The following is a 20,406-nucleotide window of genomic DNA, read 5'->3' as shown; positions in this document are numbered from 1 at the left end:
TAGTTTTGGCTGGAATGGCTCAGCTGTGCCAAATTAGCATAATGGATCGGAAGCCCTTCCTGTTCACAGTCACATGATGGCGGAGATATAACCGTGCCTAAGTAAGCATAACCTAATTATATGACACTGAAGCAAAAATTAACAAAAATACTCATACAAAAAAAGAAAAGAAACAAAATGCTGTGACTGTCTCGAACTGAGCTCAGGCTGTTCTATCCGAGAGTCCTACACTTCACTTCTTGGCAAATACCGTAGCGTGTTGCGAGCTGCTTCGAGCTTGTGGCCTCAGTCGTGCATAACGGCGATTATTTGTGCAGTTGGAAGGCAAACAGCACGACAAGGCCTTGTGAATGTGGTGCCACCTAGTTTTCCAAAAATCCAGAATCGGAGATACTCCTTGTCTGGTATGCCCTCGTAATGTCCGATTTGTGATATTACAGGCCAAAGAGACAGCACTAATACGATCAATATTAAGGACAAGCCTAGAGGCACTTGTGATCAAGAATACTCTGGTTGTGCTTCTTCAAGTGCACAGTTTAAGATCAGCACAGCAACAGTTGAACTGCAGCTCGACAGCACTGCACTAGTGACTATGAACGATCGACATGCTGAGCAACATAGAGACCAGAGCAAGGAATCTGCACTTGCATGCATGTTGAAAGCCAGCCTCGAATGCCACATTTTTGCATACTGTCACAATGAGTCTGAAAAGTGTTCCACTGCTCTTCCAACAGATGCTCACATGGGAGAGAAGGGTTCTGAATGCAACATCTACCCCTCTGCATTCTCGTGGTCTAGAAGTGTGGAGGACCAAGTGGCGACGCATGCTGACAACAGGGCATACAAGGGCAATGTCTGCCCTGCAGAGTTCAGCCTGAGCGGGAACACACAGCAGCACGAGCAGATAGATTCATGGAAGAATCCATACAAGTGCGATATCTGCCCTGAGAAGTTCACCCGCAGTTGGCACCTACAGCAGCACAAGCGGACACACACAAGCAAGAAGACATACAAGTGCGATGTCTGCCCTGCGAAGTTCAGCCGCAGTTGGCACCTACAGCAGCACACGCGGACACACACAGGCGAGAAGCCATACAAGTGCGATATCTGCCCTGCGAAGTTCAGCCGCAATTGGTACCTACAGCAGCACAAGCGGACACACACAGGCGAGGAACCATTCAAGTGCGATGTTTGCCCTGCGAAGTTCAGTCAGAGCGGGCACCTACAGGTTCACAGGCGGACACACACGGGCGAGAAGCCATACAAATGCGATGTCTGCCCTGCGGAGTTTAGCAGGGGCGGAAACCTAGAGCAGCACAAGTGGACACACACGGACGAGAAGCCATACAAGTGCTGTCTCTGTCCTGCAGTGTTCAAACAGCGCGCAACCTTGTCACATCACAAGCGAAAACATACCGGTGAGCTGCCATAAAATTGCATCCTCTGTCCTGCAATGTTGATCCACAACCCAAACTTGCAGTGTGATACAAGTGTGGTCTCTGTCCTGCAGAATATCACAAGCAGACACCATGAGGTGAGAAGCCATAAATGAGCATTCTCTATTCTGCTGACCTGAGGCACAGCACAAACCTGCAGTGCAACATGAAGACACATGGGTGTGAAGCCATAGAAATGCAGCCTCTGTACTGCAGAGTTCGTGTAGAGCAGGAACATACAAAGTTAGAGATGAAGCTGCTAGAGCTAGCTCAACCAGAACAACAAACCTGTGGCTTAACATGTAGCCGACATCACGCGTGCGGTGACTTTTTCGCCGGCATGGCATCACGAGGTACTGGGACTTAGCTGGGTGTGGTGTGGTGTGGTGCGGTGTGGTGTGCGGGCGCGGGTATTTTTGGGGTAGTAGAAAGAGACGCAGTATGTTGATGACTGTGAGAAATGTATTTCAAAAACTCTCAGATATACTCTCTTGGGCGATGTGCGATTGCTCAGTAGGAACTCAGAAAAGTTGCCAAAAAATAGCCACGTAGCCAACTCCGATTTTAAGACGCCAAACGAAACCGAAAGAAGCCCAATTTGGCTACAAGTAGCCCAATCTGGCAACCCTGGTCCTGGGCTGTCACATGTCCTTGACGCAGACACTTGAAGCACATGCTAAAGCACAGATTGGGGAACGCTGTACCGATGCGATTTATATCCCACCGTATTTTACTTGTGTTGGACATTTTGAAACTCGCACTCCTGAACAGGTAGAGGGTCAAACGAAACGAAAAGAAACAAAAACTGACTGTGACTGTCCGGAATCGAGCTAAGAGTCTTCCGTCTTAAAGTCCTACACTTTAGCTCTCAGCAAATACTAGAGGGTTGTGTGAACGGCTTGTGCCCTCAATCGTGCACAATGGGAATTATTTGTGGAGTTGGAACGCGAACAGTGTGACAAGGTATTGCGAACGTGGTGCCATATTGTCTTTTTTTTTTCAAAAATCCGGAATCAGTGATGCGCCCTGACTGGTATGCCCTCAGAATGTCGTATTTATGAAATTTCAGACGCAAGAGAAAGCACTGGTACGCTCCATATTAAGGACCAGCCCGGAGGCACCTGTGATCAAGAATATTTGGGTTGCACTTCTTCAAGGGCACAGTTCAAGATCAGCACAACAACAGTTGAACTGCAGCCCGACAGCACTGAACTAGTCACTATGGATGACCAACCCGCTGAGCGACATCGAGACCAGAGCTAGCCATGTGCACTTGCACGCGTGTCGAAAGCCAGCCTGGAATTCCACATGTTTGCACACTGTCACAATGAGTGTGAAAAGTGCGCCACTGCTCCTCCGACTGATGTTCAGATGGGAGAGAAGGGGCACGAGAGAAGAGAAGCCACCAGGGCAAAAGCTGCGCAAGTTTCATTCCAATCGACGGTGCAATTAATTAGAAAATTACAATTAAAGATTACGGGCAACACTGTACTAGGTATTCCAAATGAATCCGTACTCCTGACACATACGGCGGCAACCACATTGCATATGCGTACAACACTGGGCCAGACGTAACAATCCACCATAAAATCCGGCCCTGCAATCCACACAACGATCCACATCTGAGGATAAACGGATAAGCGAACTGAAATTAAATGCTGAGCCGTTGAAGAAAATGCGTCAGACGTTCAAGAAGCCAGGCAGCGTCGGGACTTGTTTGTTCACAGAGGGAGTTTGTTCGTTTGAAAGAGTGCGCAAGCGCAGCAGAGAAATAGGGAGAGCCTCCATCGAACAGCGGTCAGCGCTGGGTTACTTCGCAAACACAGGGGTTAACAAGTTAACAGGGGTTTCAGAATGCATAGGTAAACAGGAAAACTAATATGGTTACTAAAATAACCAAGTTCCGATGTAATTGTGTGTAATACCAATTTTCAGTGTTGCTGCTGTTGTGTGCTATACAGGGGGTTGTTTGACACCAGGCGTCGCACCGCTCCACTACGCCGCATCTTTCGTGGCAAATTAAAAATATTTATAGCGCGTTGTCGGTCGTATGGTACCGCATGTGGTATTTAGAAGCAACAAAGTCTCTAGTCACGTCACCGGCATGTCATGCTTGTCTACTGCTTTACAGTACCTTTAATAAGCGTCTTTACGCGTACATTGTACGTGTCGCAAAGCGAGGCCCCATTTACGCTTATTCGCTCGAAAGATTCGCGTTCGAATGCATAAAAGCCCATGCCTTGTAAACGCCAAGGGATGAGACTTCAGTGTTGCTTGTCTATATAATTGAATGTTCCACGCGTGCACCTTTCTTACCTTCTTCTCGCAAATCCTGCAGAATAACATCTTTGGGTCGGTGCACAAATCTGGATTCTCTGTCGTCCATCTCTTGTAGGGGCATGCAGTTGATGGCTTAGGTCTCGGCATCGTAAGGAAACGACGTGAAAGGGGCAGACGAACGGTAGGCGCCGGATAAGAGAACACGTCATACTCTCTGGGGCAGCCAGGGAGGTCACAAGATGCATTCAGCGCAACAGGGATGGGAAGTAATAGTAATATTTTGTATTATAATGCTATTACTGTAATACTTTTGAGTATTTGTATTATGAATGATAATACTCATTTTTGAAGTGTATTTGTATCATAATACACAAAACGAGGAATTTCATGTATTATAATACTTTTGAAGGCGTAATACTTACCCAGAGGTCGTAAGTTCGACCTGCAAAGTCTCACTGGTGCACCTTAACAGACATGTTTCGTGTCCCACAAACATTTGGACACGAACAAGGCTCCTATTACAGTGTTCCCCTGCACCAAATTATCCCAAAGCGAGTGACTTTGGGGTCAGAGGTTACTGGAGGTTTCCTCGCATTCCTTCCACTTCAGCATCCGTAAGGATAAGTCATACCACTGCAAGCCCTTTGTCTTATGGAAGAGTGCGTCCAGTGGCAGCCAGTCACTCCCGTAAGTGGCTGCACTATGGACAGTCACGGGCTTTTGAACGGCCCACATTTTATAGTCCAGAGTGGATGAAATCAGGACTCTGCCACAGTGAGAGCAAGTTGTTCACTGCAATCAAATTGATCAGCGCCATCTGATCGTATTGGGAAAGAGTAGACCATGTGCAAAAATGTAAGCGTGAACACAACGTCATTGGAATATGATCGTCTCGATAAGGAATGCGTATATATCTAAGTAATTGTTATGTTCTCTTCCTTTCTTTCTCCCCAGGTTAAGTATTACAAGTATTACTCGTGTAATACACAGGAGTATTAGTATTATGTATTATAATACTCATTTCTGAAACGTATTTGTATCTGTATTATGATACCGATTTCTAGAAAGTACTACGTATTAGTATTATAATACAAAATACGAGTATTACTGCCCATCCCGGCCTGCAGCGCAACCAGAGTGGCGTGGACACCCGCAGGCAAGGAGTCGCTAGCAGACGGCACGATGCCCAATGTCTAATCGGCGGAGTGCAATGCGAAATATGGTTCAGATTGATACGCGATATGTGACGAACAGGGAAATATGCAGCAACGTATGATATGATATATGCATTTACATGTACTTAAAACTTACCCCAAATCGTTTGGGACAAGGCTCAAATGTGCTTTCATGTCACCACCAGCGTAAACCATATTCAGGAAAGAATATGTAGAGCTGAGCGCGGGTGCGGGTATACCCGCGGGTACCCGCATATCGTCACGAATTGCGGGTAGGAATTCGCGACCGCTGCGGGTAAAATGCGGGTGTACCCGCATTACCCTCACTCCGTGGCCAGCTAAATGATCCCTCTCTGTCACACGTGAGCTCAGCAGTGCCCTGTGTCGTTGGCCGTATAAATCCATGTGCCAGACTGCAACGGGCAAGTGCTGGCGGGTGACTTCCATTGTTAATGCTCTTTGAATTATTATTAAGGCTCTCTGTTGAATTGCAGTTTTATTGGCATACGATTGAAGCTGTCCGAGACACGTAGCCAACATTCAGAATTTCCATTGTTTTCAAATAGAAACAGCGGTAAATTGGACGAGGAACACTTCCCCTGGCGGGTCACAGTGCAGGTATGCGGGTAAACAGACAGCACTGCAGGTGCGGGTCGACCAGATAAAATTCTAGTGGGTGTGGGTGCGGGTCACAAACGTGCGGGTACTGTGTGGGTTCAAACTTGCTTACCCGCACTCACGTCTAAGAATATGCATTTGCATGACAATCTGGTCTCTAGTGATTACGGCAACCCTTGGGGCCGTGAGAAAATATTAATTGAACAAAATTATTCTGTTAGTTCAAGGCGAGGATTTTGTTCACTTATCTTGCCCCAGAGGCCCCAGTGTGGCAGTTATCACGTTCGGAGATAAGACACTTTCTTTCCCCAGAGTTATTCTTAGGGTTGACGGGAACGGTACAACTGGAAACAACTGCTACTCTACAAACTTGACGTTACCGGATTGTTCTCTGATTGAGAGTGATATCTAGGGCGGAGAAATTCAGGCACCAAAAACGATGGAAGGAGGCAGCATCTCCTTATGTACTGGCAATTTCCCCGAGAGTATTCAAGTATCCGAGGTATTCAAACAATATGAAGACTTACTGAAAATTTACACAAGTTACGCAACACCAAGTGCAGACGTCGGGGAGTCAAGAAAAAATAAGCCTAGCCTATTTACATAGCAAAAAGAAAATAACGAAAGTACTCATGCAGGAAACGAAAAGAAACAAAACTGACTGACTGTCCCGAATCGAGCTAAGAGCCTTCCGTCTTAAAGTGCTACACTTTAGCTCTCGGCAAATATTAGAGGGTTGTGTGAACTGCTTGAAGCTTCTGCCCTCAGTCGTGCACAATGGGAATTATTTGTGGAGTTGGAACGCGAACAGTGTGACAAGGCATTGCGAACGTGGTGCCATATTGTTTTTTCAAAAATCCGGAATCAGTGATGCGCCTCGACTGATATGCCCTCAGAATGTCGTATTTATGAAATTTCAGACGCAAGAGAAAGCACTGGTACGCTCCATATTAAGGACCAGCCCAGAGGCACCTGTGATCAAGAATATTTGGGTTGCACTTCTTCAAGGGCACCATTCAAGATCAGCACAACAACCCGACAGCACGACAGCACTGCACTAGTCATTATGGATGACCAACCCGCTGAGCGACATCGAGACCAGAGCAAGCCATGTGCACTTGCACGCGTGTCGAAAGCCAGCCTCGAATGCCACATGTTTGCACACTGTCACAATGAGTCTGAAAAGTGCCCCACTGCTCCTCCAACTGATGTTCAGATGGGAGAGAAGGGTTCTGCATTCAACATCTATCCCTCTGCATTCTCGTGGTCTGGAAGTGACGAGAACCACGTCGCGAAGCATACTGACAAGAGGCCATACAAGAGCGATGTCTGCCCTGCAGAGATCAGCCTGGGCAGGAACCTACAGCAGCACAAGCAGACAGATTCATGCAAGAAACCATACAAGTGCGATGTCTGCCCTGCGGAGTTCAGACGGAGCGCCCACCTGCAGCAGCACAAGCGGACACACACGGGCGAGAAGCCATACAGGTGCAATGTCTGCCCTGCGGAGTTTAGCCAAAGTGGGCTACTACAGCAGCACAAGCGGGCACACACGGGTGAGAAGCCATACAAGTGCGATGTCTGCCATGCAGAGTTTAGGCTGAGTGGGCACCTAGGGCTTCACAGGCGGACACACACGGGTGAGAAGCCATACAAGTGCGATGTTTGCCTTGCGAAGTTCAGTCAGAGTGGGCACCTACGGCTTCACAGGCGGACACACACGGGTGAGAAGCCATACAAGTGCAATGTCTGCCCTGCGGAGTTCAGCAAGAGCGGGAACCTACAGCAGCACCAGCGAATACACACAGGTGAGAAGCCATACAAGTGCGATGTCTGCCACGCGGAGTTCAGCTGCAGCGGGAACCTACAGCAGCACAAGCGGACACACACGGGGGAGAAGCCATACAAGTGCAATATCTGCCATGCAGAGTTCAGCCTGAGTGGGACCCTGCAGCAGCACAAGCGGACACACACGGGCGAGAAGCCATACAAGTGCGATGTCTGCCCTGCGGAGTTCAGCAAGGGCTGGGGCCTACAGCAGCACAAGTGGACACACACGGGTGAGAAGCCATACAAGTGCAGTCGCTGTCTTGCAGAGTTCAGACAGCGCGCAACCTTGTCACGTCACGAGCGAACACACACGGGTGAGCTGCCGTAAAATTGCAACCTCTGTCCTGCAGGGATCATCCACAGCACAAACTTGCGGTGCGATACAGGTGCGGTCTCTGTCCTGTAGAATATCACAATTGGACGCCCACTGACGAGAAGCCATAAAACAGAATTCCCTGTTCTACAGCCAGGTCTTGGCTGTCTCGTGTCGTCGACCCAGACACCTGAAGAAGAACATGCTAATGCACAGATGGGTGAAGGCTGTCCGGATGCAATCTGTCTCCCGCCGTATTTTACTTGTGTTCGACATTTTGAAGCTCGCGCGCGTGAATAGACCGAAGGTAAAAAGAGTTGGGTTGGGTAGTGACACATTGAAACATAAAAAAAAACACAGTGCCGAGAAAGAAACAAACAATGAAGGGACACCCATACAGTGGCTCTGAACTGCTAACCAAGGTTTACTTTCATGAACAACGTGCATTGCATTGTTTCCCGTTTGCCTTTGTATTCCTTTAGTCTTTATTTCTTTGCATTTTGTTCCTTTCTTCTCTTTATTCCTCTTTATTATGGTGATGAATGCTTCTTTTATGCCCTACATCTCCTTAAATGGTAACATGAACGAATAAAGCAGCCCAAAGAAATAAAGAATAATTTTACAAAACGAGACAACTTGTAAGAAGACTCCCGATAGTTACCTTTTGTGTTACGAGCATCCGTTGTGGAATGCGTTACAATTTATAACAATTTGTTGACATCTCGGGAGAAATGACGAAGAGACAATGGTGTATGGTATGAGAGATTTAAAAATTGTCACCTCTTGCTCGATTTTTTTTTGTGCCGAGAGGGTTGACTGAACACTAACTACTAGAACTACCACTAGAACAACTACTTTACAAACTTGATGTTACCACATTCTTCCCTAATTGAGAATGATATCTATGGTCCAGAAATTCAGGCACCAAAAACGATGGAAGCAGGCAGGCATTTGTGTATGTACAGGCAATTTGGCCCAAGAGTATGAAAGTAGCCAAGGTTATTATGATATACAAAAACGATGAGAGAAACTGTTCATTTTATTACCGTCCGACTTCAGTGTTGCCGGTCTTTTTCGAGGGCTTTGAACGCGTAATTTATATATGACTTGCCGCCTATTTTTAAAGAATATGACCTCCTCTCCGAAAGGCAGTTTTGTTTTTTGACAACACAGTTCAACTGAGCTTGCTTACCGTGTACAGATAAGAACATTGAAAATCGGCTGCTGACCTTGTGCATGTTCATTGGTTTCAGCAAGACGTTTGACTCTACGCCGCACAAAATAGTGTATTACGTGTAAAATAGTATCATGGTACGGAATTCGGCGCACTGCATTTTCATTAGTCACGTTATATTGTCACGAATGGGGAACAGATGAGCGAGACGGCGAATAATCGGCGAACGCTTTATTCAGCTGCTTAGCTGCCTACCTCACACGAGCTGTAGCTTTCAAGCAGAACCAAGGTCAAGAATGTTCCGACTGGGAGCTCACAGGCTTTTATACACAGCGGCGAACATTGTAGAAAACACGCGTCGGCGGAGAGGAGGAAATACAGGAGCTTCTCCAAGATCGTCGGCCCGTCCCCGAGATTGATGCGAGCGAAGGAACAGATGCTCCTGGAAGGATTGCTCTCCAATCAGCGCGGCATGTTGTGGATTTCAGCCCGTCGTTCAACGCCTCGTTGCCTGACGTTGCCGTTCTGTGTGGTCGCCCCAAAGATGACACGTGGCAATATCTATTAAAGCTGTTACCAGAAGGGTGTTGTTAATGGTTACTCTTCCTCTCTTACTAAGATACCACGAGGAAGTCTCTTAGGCCCTCTTCTTTATTCCATCTACGTCAACGATATCGTACTAAGAAGGAATGATGCTGATTTCATTATCTACGCTGAAGATACCCGGTCTGTTGTTCACCGGTCCAGATCCTGACCATCAGTTGATACAGCAGATATGGAGAGCTCCAGGTAGCAAAATCCTTTGCCGATTCGAACTGTTCGAAGATAAATCGAAGATAAACGCTAGCAAAACAAAAGCAGTTGTTTTCTCCACCAAAAATAATTAACCCCCCTCAAAAAAACAAGACACAGAACCTCATGATCAATCACACAGTTATCATATTAGTTGACAGTGTTAGATATATGGTGTAATCCTTTTCTCAAACATGACTTGGGGACAATACATGTCAATTATATTCATCTACCCCTCTGCATTCTCGTGGTCTAGAAGCAGGGAGGACCAAGTGGCGACGCATACTGGCAACAGGGCATACAAGAGCGATGTCTGCCCTGCAGGATTCAGCCTGTGCGGGAACACACAGCAGCACAAGCGGACAGATTCATGCAAGAAACCAACAGATAATAGATAACAGAGCGTACAGCACGAACACACAGAGCTAGAGAAGAAGCTGCTAGAGCTAGTTCAGCCAGAGCACAAAGCCTGTGGTCTAACATGTAGCCGAGACACACTTGTGATGGCAACCATGCAAGCGCTTAGAGGCCGCGTACACGTGAAAGTGCACCAGTCCTGGGCTGTCGCATGTCCTTGATGGAGACACCTGAAGAAGCACATGCTAATGCACAGATAGGAGAACGCTGTACGGATGCAATCTGTATTCCGCCGTATTTTACCTGTGTTTGACATTTTTGAAACTCTCACGCATGAACAGGTAGAGGGTAAAAAGAGTTGGGTTGGGTGGTGACACATGTGAAAAGTAAACAAACAAACAATGAAGGGACACCCATACAGTGGCTCTGAATTGTTAACCAAGGTTTACTTGCATGAACAACATGCATTGTATTGTTTCCGTTTCGCCTCTGTGTTCCATTCTTTATTCCTTTCCTCTGTTTATGATGAATGCTTCTTTTACGCCCTGCATCTCCTCACCTGATGACATAAACGAATAAATCAATCCAAAGAAATAAAAGAATATTTCTACAAGACGTCACGACTTGTGAGATGAATCCCTTTGTGAACCTTCTGTGTTACGAGCATCTGTTGTGGAATGCGTTACAATTTGTAACAATTTCTGAATGACATCTCAGGAGAAATCACGAAGAGACAATTGCGTATGGTATGAGAGATTAAAGGATGTGACGTCAGTCTCGAGGACATTTTTTTTTTTTTTTTTTTTGTGCCGAAAGGGTTGACCGGTGACTGCAACGACTTGAAGTACAGCTCCCGTCAACCTTAGTAATAACACGAAAAATAAAAAAACAAAAAAAAACAGTGGCCTCATTCCGTCATATGCGAAAAAAGAGGTGCAGGGCATCCATTTAGCAGTGCCAATGTAACAGGAATTGAACACAGTCTCTCGAGTAGAGTGTTGACGGCGATGGAGTACAAGGCGGGAGAGAGAGGACATCCTTGAGGAAACCCACAAGTTACATCAAAGGGCGGCGACAGGCCGCCAGCGACAGAGACAACGCCTTCTAGCGGCTCTATACAACGTTTCCACATACCTAACCCAAGCAACGGCGAACCCGTATGCCCTCAGCCGGATGGTGCAGATGGTAGTATGTCCCGCGGACAGTGTCCTATACTGTGCCACACTGGCCCAGCTCTGAAACCATGTGCGCGTTATCCACACCAACCGGTGCCTTAGACACCGTAACTACGGTGAGGTTGGTTTCCGAAGAAACCAAAGGAATGGCAACATCATTTACATCTACGGAGGCCAAATCGGATGTAGTTCCGTAGCCGGGCTTATGGCTTTTTTAAACAAACGGAAGTAGACATCAAATAACGGATGATTTTACTAGACAGATGAGAAAATTACGGATGAAATGAAACAAAAAGCAACGTCGTATAACGTACTAAACATACAAAAATTAAATTTTATCGCTCGTTTCTTCGAGAAAATCCGCCATCTTGGATTAGGACTTTCTGACCTAACCCGAGGCACAGTCTCGACGCCCGCACCGCCTAGTGCGTGCCTGGGGGGGGGGGGGGGGGGGGCGCCCCCCCAGACCCCCCAATCTGACCCAACTACACCCAAAAGATCGAATACAACCACCAGGAGACTTCTTCACCAGAGGGAGAAGGAATTCCACGGCTGGCCATGGCACACACACCAAAAGAATAACACTAGCCCATCATCAACAGAGTTACACAGAGGAAAAGACACACAGATATATAGATATTACAGAAAATCTGAAAAAGGACAGAATTACTCACCGCAGCTCAGCTTCATCGTCGTCGTCGTACATGATCCATACCGCGGAATTATATGCACTAAAACCCCACTAGATATGCATGCAATCATGCTGTAAAAAAATGGGAAAGCATGTAACTACACATGCAGCAACAAACGACGAAACACGCATAAAACATGCAGCTAAAGTGGCAAAGCAAGCATTAAACATGCAGCAAATGCGGCAAAAAGTGCAGAAATATGCATTACGCGCACGGTTTATTTTCATGCGTGTTGTACAGAACCTCAGGGTACACTCTACATTTACAACATCAACAATGACTACAATGTCGAATGACTCGTTGTAGTTCTGGTGACAGTAGACCACGATATACTGCTCAACATCTGGTCGCACCAATGCGACCTGCGTTTTCATTCTTTTCTTTCTATTCTATACAACTCCAAGTTTTCGGGGCTGAAACTTTGACATCTCTCTGTTAGCACAGGCTCGTATGCTGAAAAGCTCCTCACAACAATATTGCTTTGGTGACCAAGGCGACAAATGCTAGGATTCTCTTGTATACCCAGTCCCCTGAGGATTCACCTTGCAATATGAGTAGGAATCGTTTTCTGACGAAGGGGTCGGGCCATTGACAAGCAAGGCCAAGCGTGGGACCAGCCTATTGTACCAGACGACCAGATGCGCGAATCCCCCCCCCCCCAAAAAAAAAGGTGGCTAAGTTCCACTGAGCTGAAAATCTGGACACGACGGGGAAGTGTGCTGGATACGGCAGACGAGAAAGAAAAGTGTTTTGAGTACTGAGTAGCAAATACTGAAAAAAGTATTTTAAATACTTTAAAAATACTTGTCGCGAAAGTATTGAGTAGAGTACCAAAATATCGGAAGCAGTATTTAAAATACTGTAGTTTGTGTACGTACTCAAGATACGTACAAGTCTGAGTCGACTTCAATGCTGGTTTCGCATGCGCCTGTAGCGAACGCAGCCTTCCGCGCGTCTTCGCAGTGCCCGGCCTCCGAGAAGCTCGCGCTCGCCCGCCCGACGCACGCCGTTGAAAAACCAGAGTTCGAGGTAACTCGTTACTGTAACTAAGTTCCTTTTTTTGGTAACTTGTAACTTAACTCGGTACTTTCGCGCCGTGGTAACTTTCAGAGGAACTCGTTCCTTTTTCAGGTAATTTTGCCAAAGTAATTTAAGTTACGTTCCAATTACTTTTAGCTCGCTTTTCACTCACGTCCACATATTTTCTTGCTTTCTCTCCGGTTCCTTCATGGCATTTTTTGCCATAAAATGTGATATTCAATCAATGACAGTATTTTATTCAGGAAGTAAGAACCGCTGCCATTGAAATCAAGCTGAACCATTGTGCGCCCACAGGGAGTAAGATGCAAAGAGTTCGAATAGACTTCTACCAGAGAAACGTCATCATGACATTGGTAGACAGACTGAAACCGAAACAAATCGGAAGGAGAGGGTTGGGTTCCACCAGGTCCCCCAAACTCACCTCGGAAAAGCGTGCAACGAAGAAGGCCGCCACTAGATACCCCACTGTTGCCGTTCCGGATCACTTCAGCGCGCTAAGTTTAGCGGCAAAATGTTTTTGTTGTTTCTGCGAATGAATCTACTCTTTATATGTCCAAATAAAACGCGTATAACAACTTTCTGTGTCGTGTTTCACTTTTTGGTCCCGTTTTTAAACGTGTTGAACGATCGGAAGGATCTAGTGCACGGCTGCGTGCATCACATAGCGTACCTGTCGTACCAGGCGCCGCAGGCGCAGTCGTCCATTTCTCCTTCGGTGACTTGGCCTGGCTTGGATTGTGCTTCAACAAGTTCTTTAGCGCGCTACAATCGAACGCAAGCCAATGTCTGATAACAATGGGGTATCTAAGGGCGGCCTCCGGCATTGCACGCATCGGGATAGGAACAAATACATGGGTAAATGGCGACCTTGGGGGACCTAGGTTCCACGAACGGCCAGTTGTTCGCTGTCTCCCATTGAAAGAAAGGCAGGACCGAGGGTCGCGTTCCTTTAAAGGGACGGTCTCGTACCCCCTGCCCCTTTCATAAAGTGTACCATTCGATTGCCCTTTGTTGAAAATGGAGTACTGCTAATTTACCCGACAAAACACGCCACAGTTATTAAATAACCGAATTAAATTGATAAAGATTGCAGAGCACGCCGCGATCTGTGTTGGCAACAATAAGAACTGCCACGTCGCCCTGCGGGTAAGTCCGTGATAGGATACAGAAATCGTCTGCTTTTGCGCGTGCTAGTGCATCGCGTGAGCAGACGACTTTCAGAAGTTACTGGGCACCGCGGCAACTCTCGTACATTTTCTTCCAGTTCTCAGGTGAAAAACGCGCATTCTAAGTAGTGGCAAGCATGGTGGTTCAGAACAACTATGTTAATGCAGGCATTGCTTGCACGGTACGGAAGCAGGTGCACAGTCATTTCTTTGAACCACCTTCGCGTATAAGTTCAGTATTACGTCATAATAAGACCAAGATAGTCACCCTTTTTCATGTATTGCTATTATTTTGTGCCTTGGTTTGATTTGTGACAAAGAATCCTACGTAACGGTGGTGTGGTGTGACTTGGATACCGCCTTTGTGTCTGAGCTATGTTGTCAGCTTGTTGCGATAATAATAATTTGTATCTTGTCATGTTATTTGCAGCAGTGTGGTCCCTCAATACAGGTTTCCTCACGGGGGCTACCCAGACGATCGTCTGTGTCATCGAGCATCACCTGTGTCATCGTCTGATGCGATCGAGCTTACAGATAAGTATCATGTTCCTCATTCACGGGTTCCTACTTTACGAGGAGGAACTACCCCAGTGCACGCACTGTGGTGAGCCTCTCTCAATTTTGCACATTCTCTTTACATGTTCACATCATGGAACACATCACTTCAAAGAGCTTTATATACACCTTAGACCCCTTCACCCAGGATTGTGTCTTAGTGATGAAGCTATAATTTCTTTTACAACAGCGTTTAAACGTTGAAATTTTTAAAATATATCAAGATTGTGAGGAAAATTTCGAAAAAGAATTGAGGTGAGGGCGAGGCTCGTGAGGACAAACGCCCACCTCTGCCTGCGGGAGACTGTCGTGTTCATTACGGGGAGATAATCGGTTTCAGGGTTACGCGGATGTTCGAGGTCTCGTAGTAACGAGTACAATCCCATTGCACTCGACTTTCAGTACATTGTGCTGCTTGCGATGCGCTTTCACTCTTTCCGCGCCGCGCACTCACTTCCAGCGCCGCGCTTCGACCATACCGAAACCGGAAAACATATTCCTTTTTTTGCTGCCTACCTCGACCTTTTTTCCTACCTTTCTCGACCTTTTTTTCCTACCTCGACCTATAGGTCGAGGTAGGAAGATGAAACGAGGTGAGCTGGTAGATCGCTGTATGGCAAACACGTGAAAAAAAAAAAGCTAAGTGAAAGGGACGGCTATGAAATACTTAGCAGAATGTGGCAAGTTTACCAAAATTCGCAACATTGAACCGGAAGAAAACGTGATGTGGGCACAGTGATTCGCCTACATCAAGCCTGGAAAAAACTAAAAGACTTATATTCGTTTACTTTTCGTAGTGGCTTTTTAAGTTCAAGTTTTTTGAGACTGCATTACAGGGCTTGCCCTCGCAGTCCTGTTCTTGCAACTGGTTATGATTGATTTGAGTAAAATAAAAAGTACCTGACATGACCTGACTAGGCTCCGTAACTGCCCTTGGGAATTGAGAGGGATGAGTCAGGCAGGAAGGATGAGGCAGGAAGGATGAAAGGCGTAATTTATCTCCAATATTTTATTACACCCGCGACAGGAAACACAAATATAGTTACAGCTTCTCATCGAGTCAAAATTTTCTATTCACAACTGTTTCTCTTGAACAGGGCACATGGGCAAGGCATTCAGTATCGGTGCATGCTGACTGTGTAAGTTTTTTGCTTCACTAGAGGCGTTCACAGATGACGTCACGTGCACGAGGACCTCGTGTGTGGAGAGTCGTTGAAAGTACAGGAGAATCTTGCTAAACGGAAATCGCTTAAACGGAATTCCCGTTTAAATAGAACAGGGCCTCTGATTTGGTTTGTTTTGTATCTTTCCATTATAATTTTTCTTGCATTAATCGGAACAAAATTTTCTGAACCTCCGCGAAAACGGAACCAACGGGACAGTTTCCTGTGCACTCTCCAACTTTCCTAGCGCGATCGCCACGCGCATCATCAGTTTCTGGCCTTGGTTTCTGCACTCTAGGAAAAAAAGGAGTACTTTTACTCCTTTTGGGGACTAAATGCATTGCCACAAAAAATAGTCCCTTTCGGGAGTAAATGCACGGGAGTAAATGAATGTCACAGAGTGGAGACCGCATTCCAGGCGCTGTTGTAAGAGTCCCAGGCACATAATTGGTGTGCATGCATTAAAATACTTTGAAGCAAACCGTCAACCGTGATATATCGAGTGATATAAACTCTTGCGCCATACTAGGGCACAATTTGCGAAGAAAGATGCGCCAACTGTTTCTTACTCTCTGTGGCTGAAAAATTGCTACGTTGTCTGAGTTATACAGCCTTATGTCGTTCAGATTGACAAAGGGCACATATTTACGTAGACTTGCATTCAAGAGACCATTCTTGAAGTTTAGTGACAATTTGCAGTCCTGGGGAGTAAACGTCGGGACTAAATGTCGGGTTAGGGGACTAAAATGGGGAGTAATTGCAGACTAGGGGAGTAGAAGCTGCAATTACTCCCCGTTTTACTCCTTTTTTTCTTAGAGTGTGGTTTCCGCCTTGCACGTGGTGACATGACATCCCCCATTGACGGGATGGGGTTCCAGTGGTTTCAGTTTCAAGCCTGGATTCGTTCGTCATGGCTACACCTAAACTGGCGCATCACGCCCTACCATTAGCCAAGAAGATGGATACTGAACACTTCAAAACATCATCGCTACGCGCATGGCAGCTTGGGCCCTCCGCTTCCTGTACGGCCATGATTAGGATTAGTAAGTTAACAGTAGTAAATGCCGTTTCCAACGGCATCGCAGAAGCGTGCACCTCATGCTCTTGACCGAAGCAAGGTCGAAGTTATCAAGAGTTTTGAGAGTGATTGGTACACAAAAACGGCGCTTACGATGAAGTAAGGTATAGGCCAAAAAGTGGAACTGTTTACGTGCGACGGCAGAAGCAGACGACTTCCCACAATCCAAACATATGTAGTGACCAGTAGTAACGCACGACTTCCTGGGATGAACTCCGGAAGTTCTCTTTCTACCAATCAGAGCCCTCCGAAAACTGCTACGTACTGCTCGTAGCCACGATTCACTTTAGAACACTTGACTTAGGGCGTTCGTCGAAGTGTTCGTGCAAGCCACTTAACTGCAAGCCTAAACCTAGTGCATTAATGCATTAGGGCAACACTTGTTCTAGGAAGGTCTCGTGCAGGCGGGCCCTGACCTGTCTTTTATGGCGATTTCGGGTGGTCATTTCGTAGCAACTTTTTTTGCCAGATCTCGAGCAGTCATGTTAGCTTGGTCAAAATAAAGCAAATCTCGCATGTTCGCGTGGCTCTTTCCGAGCGCTCGGAATTTTCCAGCTAGCACTTTTTTTGCCCGGTCTCAAAACGGTCGAGCCGCAGATTGCTCAACTGTATCCGGTGTCGTCACATCCGCACTGCAACGGTGGCGAGTGCCCTCATTGGCCCGCATGTTGAAATCACATGGTTTAGCAGACGACAGAACTCGAAGACGGCGACCGCGACGCTCCTAGCGCGATCCAAGTACCTAAAACCGCTAGATTCCTAGCAATTATGCTCGGATGGCAACGGTCACGTGATCCAGCTCGGTCGCCGACCTAGCAATTTCCGAATGCTCGACCGTGTTGCTACGAAATGACCACCCGAATTCGCTATTAGCTCTCAATCACGTATACTCATCTCAGGTCACATATGGAGCTGTTGTGCTAAAGCTTGAGGAGGGTGACTGGAGCGCCACTCTGACCCCTACCGTCGGAATGCTACAACACGCGGCAGCTCACGCCTTGTATGCATAACAGATAGCAACGGGTAGGACGCGTCAAAGAGTTCGCCGTCTTTTTCTTTTTTTTGTTGTTGTTGTTGTTCCGAAATCGAGCTTTACTCTACTTGAATCGAACTCTATTAAAAATTGCAAACTACGGTTGTGTCGTACGGTGCCATAGCAGCAAGAAGGTGGCTCTTGCCCGCCCAAGAAATGTCCCCGGAAAAGACATCCCCGAAAGAAATGGCAGCGCATTTCCGGCAGCGCTATTCCGGCTGCTGGCGATATGCAGGCGGCGGTATTTTTGTTGTACTCAGGGGCAAGCTAATTCTTGAAATATGAAGCCCTGAAATAATTATTCCTCACTACTGCCGTCGCTTACCATTTTCTGTCATAGACTTGCATTGCGGCTGTGTAATATCCAAGTATAATTATTGCAGTAGACAAATATCGGCATCCATTCTAATGAAATAGAACACAAAAACTTTGACCATACATACATTTCGTTTTCTTGTATTTGCTTTGCATTTTTCCGCTTTTTATACTAAAAGTCGACTGTGCAACCGATGCCACGGATAATTGTCGCTGTGTGACAGTAACATCCCGAGTCTAGGGACGACGAAAACAGACACACACAGACAGAGTTTGGAACCATTTGTATGTGTCTGTTTTCGTCGTCCCTAGCCTCTGGGTCTTACAGTCATGAATTACATTCACGAGCTCACTTGTTTTAAGCAATTATTTCATTGGGCCACCGTCACCAGGAACCCCATATATATAACTGTTTGTTGTCTATAACTTTTTGTTAAATATGCGTACGGAACCAAAGCTTGTGCACATGTACAGGAGGTACACGAGCATGTACAGGGTCGGACACACATAAGCGTATCGCGGGAAGCGCATGACCTGCAAGTATGCCAGCGCCGCGCAACGGATGCTCCTGGGTTTGAGACCTCGCGCCTAGCGAACATTCGCCACCTCTCGGTTGGGTCCGTCATTGCTCTCGTGGCGCCGGCGAGCGGGGAGACCCACCTGCTGTTGCTATTCAATCTCTGTTGACGATGTTTTGATGAGTGCGTGGCGCGGTGTAATCTTTTACGACATCACCGTCTTATCGGGATCAAGAAGGAAAGTGAAACAGACGGATGTGATGACATACGATGCATCCTTCGCAAACGAACAGATAACTATACATTACAATAAATGCAAGTATGCTACGACATGCGCCTGTTTCACTTTTCTTCTCGATTCCGATAAGACAAAGATTACGTCGCGCCACGCACTGATCAAAACAGCGTCAGCAGAGATTGAATAGCAACAGCAGGTGGGTAGCCCCGCCCGCCGGCGCCACGAGAGCAATGACGGACCCAACCGAGAGGTGGCGAATGTTCGCTAGGCGAGAGGTCTCAAACCCAGGAACATCCGTTGCGCGGCGCTGGCATACTTGCAGGTCATGCGCTCCCGCGATACGCTTATGGTGAATGGGGTTCGGACGACCGCGAATATATGTAGCTGAAATGAAAATTGAAACACAGACTACGAAGGTACGGGAAGTAAGAAAAAAGGGGTAATTTATTTACATTTAAGATACTTGGAATGCTAAAAGGGTTGTCGACGTTTCGACAGTGGCACTGTCTTCGTCAGGACTAAAGATGCGTAGCTGATTACACATTTCTTAAATAGGTTTGCTACATGACGTCATAATCAGTACGGGCACGCCACAGGCGTTTGTCAGTGAGTCAGATTCGGGAATATTCCAGAAGGTCAAGTCCGGGTGGTGATGTCATTCGCCGTAGGTCACTGTCCGCTTTCGGGAAAATTCCGGGCAGGGTGAGTGCTGCTTCAAACTTTGCACTGACCCTGCCCGGAATTTTCCCGAAAGCGGACAGTGACCTACGGCGAATGACATCACCACCCGGACTTGACCTTCTGGAATATTCCCGAATCTGACTCACTGACAAACGCCTGTGGCGTGCCCGTACTGATTATGACGTCATGTAGCAAACCTATTTAAGAAATGTGTAATCAGCTACGCATCTTTAGTCCTGACGAAGACAGTGCCACTGTCGAAACGTCGACAACCCTTTTAGCATTCCAAGTATCTTAAATGTAAATAAATTACCCCTTTTTTCTTACTTCCCGTACCTTCGTAGTCTGTGTTTCAATTTTCATTTCAGCTATATATATATATATATATATATATATATATAATAGCTGATTACAAATTTAAATAGTCGAGAAGTTTGCACAAGCTGCATGGCTGTGCCCGAAAACGCTTCGAAATCATCGGTACTGCGTTGCCCAATAGATGTTTATTCTGTGTTCATGGTAGAGTCCTGAACATTCCGCACGCGGAGAACATAACCAGAGGTCCCAGGAAAGAGCGACTATTTGGGCGTTGAATCATAAAACAGTATGTGTTTAATTTAGATGTCGTGTTATTATTGTTCAACTATCTTCCAATAATAACGGCGAACGTTTTGTTAAGTCCCCATTGAATTCGATAAGCACCCTGCGAATTAATCTTTGCCTTGTTCTTGTTGAGCATGACTTTTCTCAGAATGAACTTTATACTTTGGCGCCCC

General features: G+C 46.5%; 2 protein-coding genes across 2 annotated transcripts; both read left to right on the top strand.

The window, feature by feature from the left end:
- LOC135377121 (zinc finger protein 233-like) lies at window positions 1–1,575 on the top strand. Its single transcript, XM_064609429.1, has 2 exons — window positions 1–101; window positions 735–1,575. Exon 2 carries the CDS (start codon window positions 743–745, stop codon window positions 1,430–1,432), a length of 690 nt encoding a protein of 229 aa, XP_064465499.1. The 5' UTR covers window positions 1–101; window positions 735–742; the 3' UTR covers window positions 1,433–1,575.
- Window positions 1,576–6,575: 5,000 nt separating this feature from the next.
- On the top strand, window positions 6,576–7,667 carry LOC135395711 (zinc finger protein 239-like). The gene has a single exon (XM_064626804.1). It carries the CDS (start codon window positions 6,576–6,578, stop codon window positions 7,665–7,667), a length of 1,092 nt encoding a protein of 363 aa, XP_064482874.1.
- The last annotated feature ends 12,739 nt before the right edge of the window (window positions 7,668–20,406 follow it).

This window comes from Ornithodoros turicata, chromosome 1 (assembly GCF_037126465.1).
Source record: "Ornithodoros turicata isolate Travis chromosome 1, ASM3712646v1, whole genome shotgun sequence".
Lineage (NCBI taxonomy): Eukaryota > Metazoa > Arthropoda > Arachnida > Ixodida > Argasidae > Ornithodoros > Ornithodoros turicata.
Note: the sequence above shows the minus strand (reverse complement) of the source record. Positions and strands in the feature narration are given on the sequence as shown.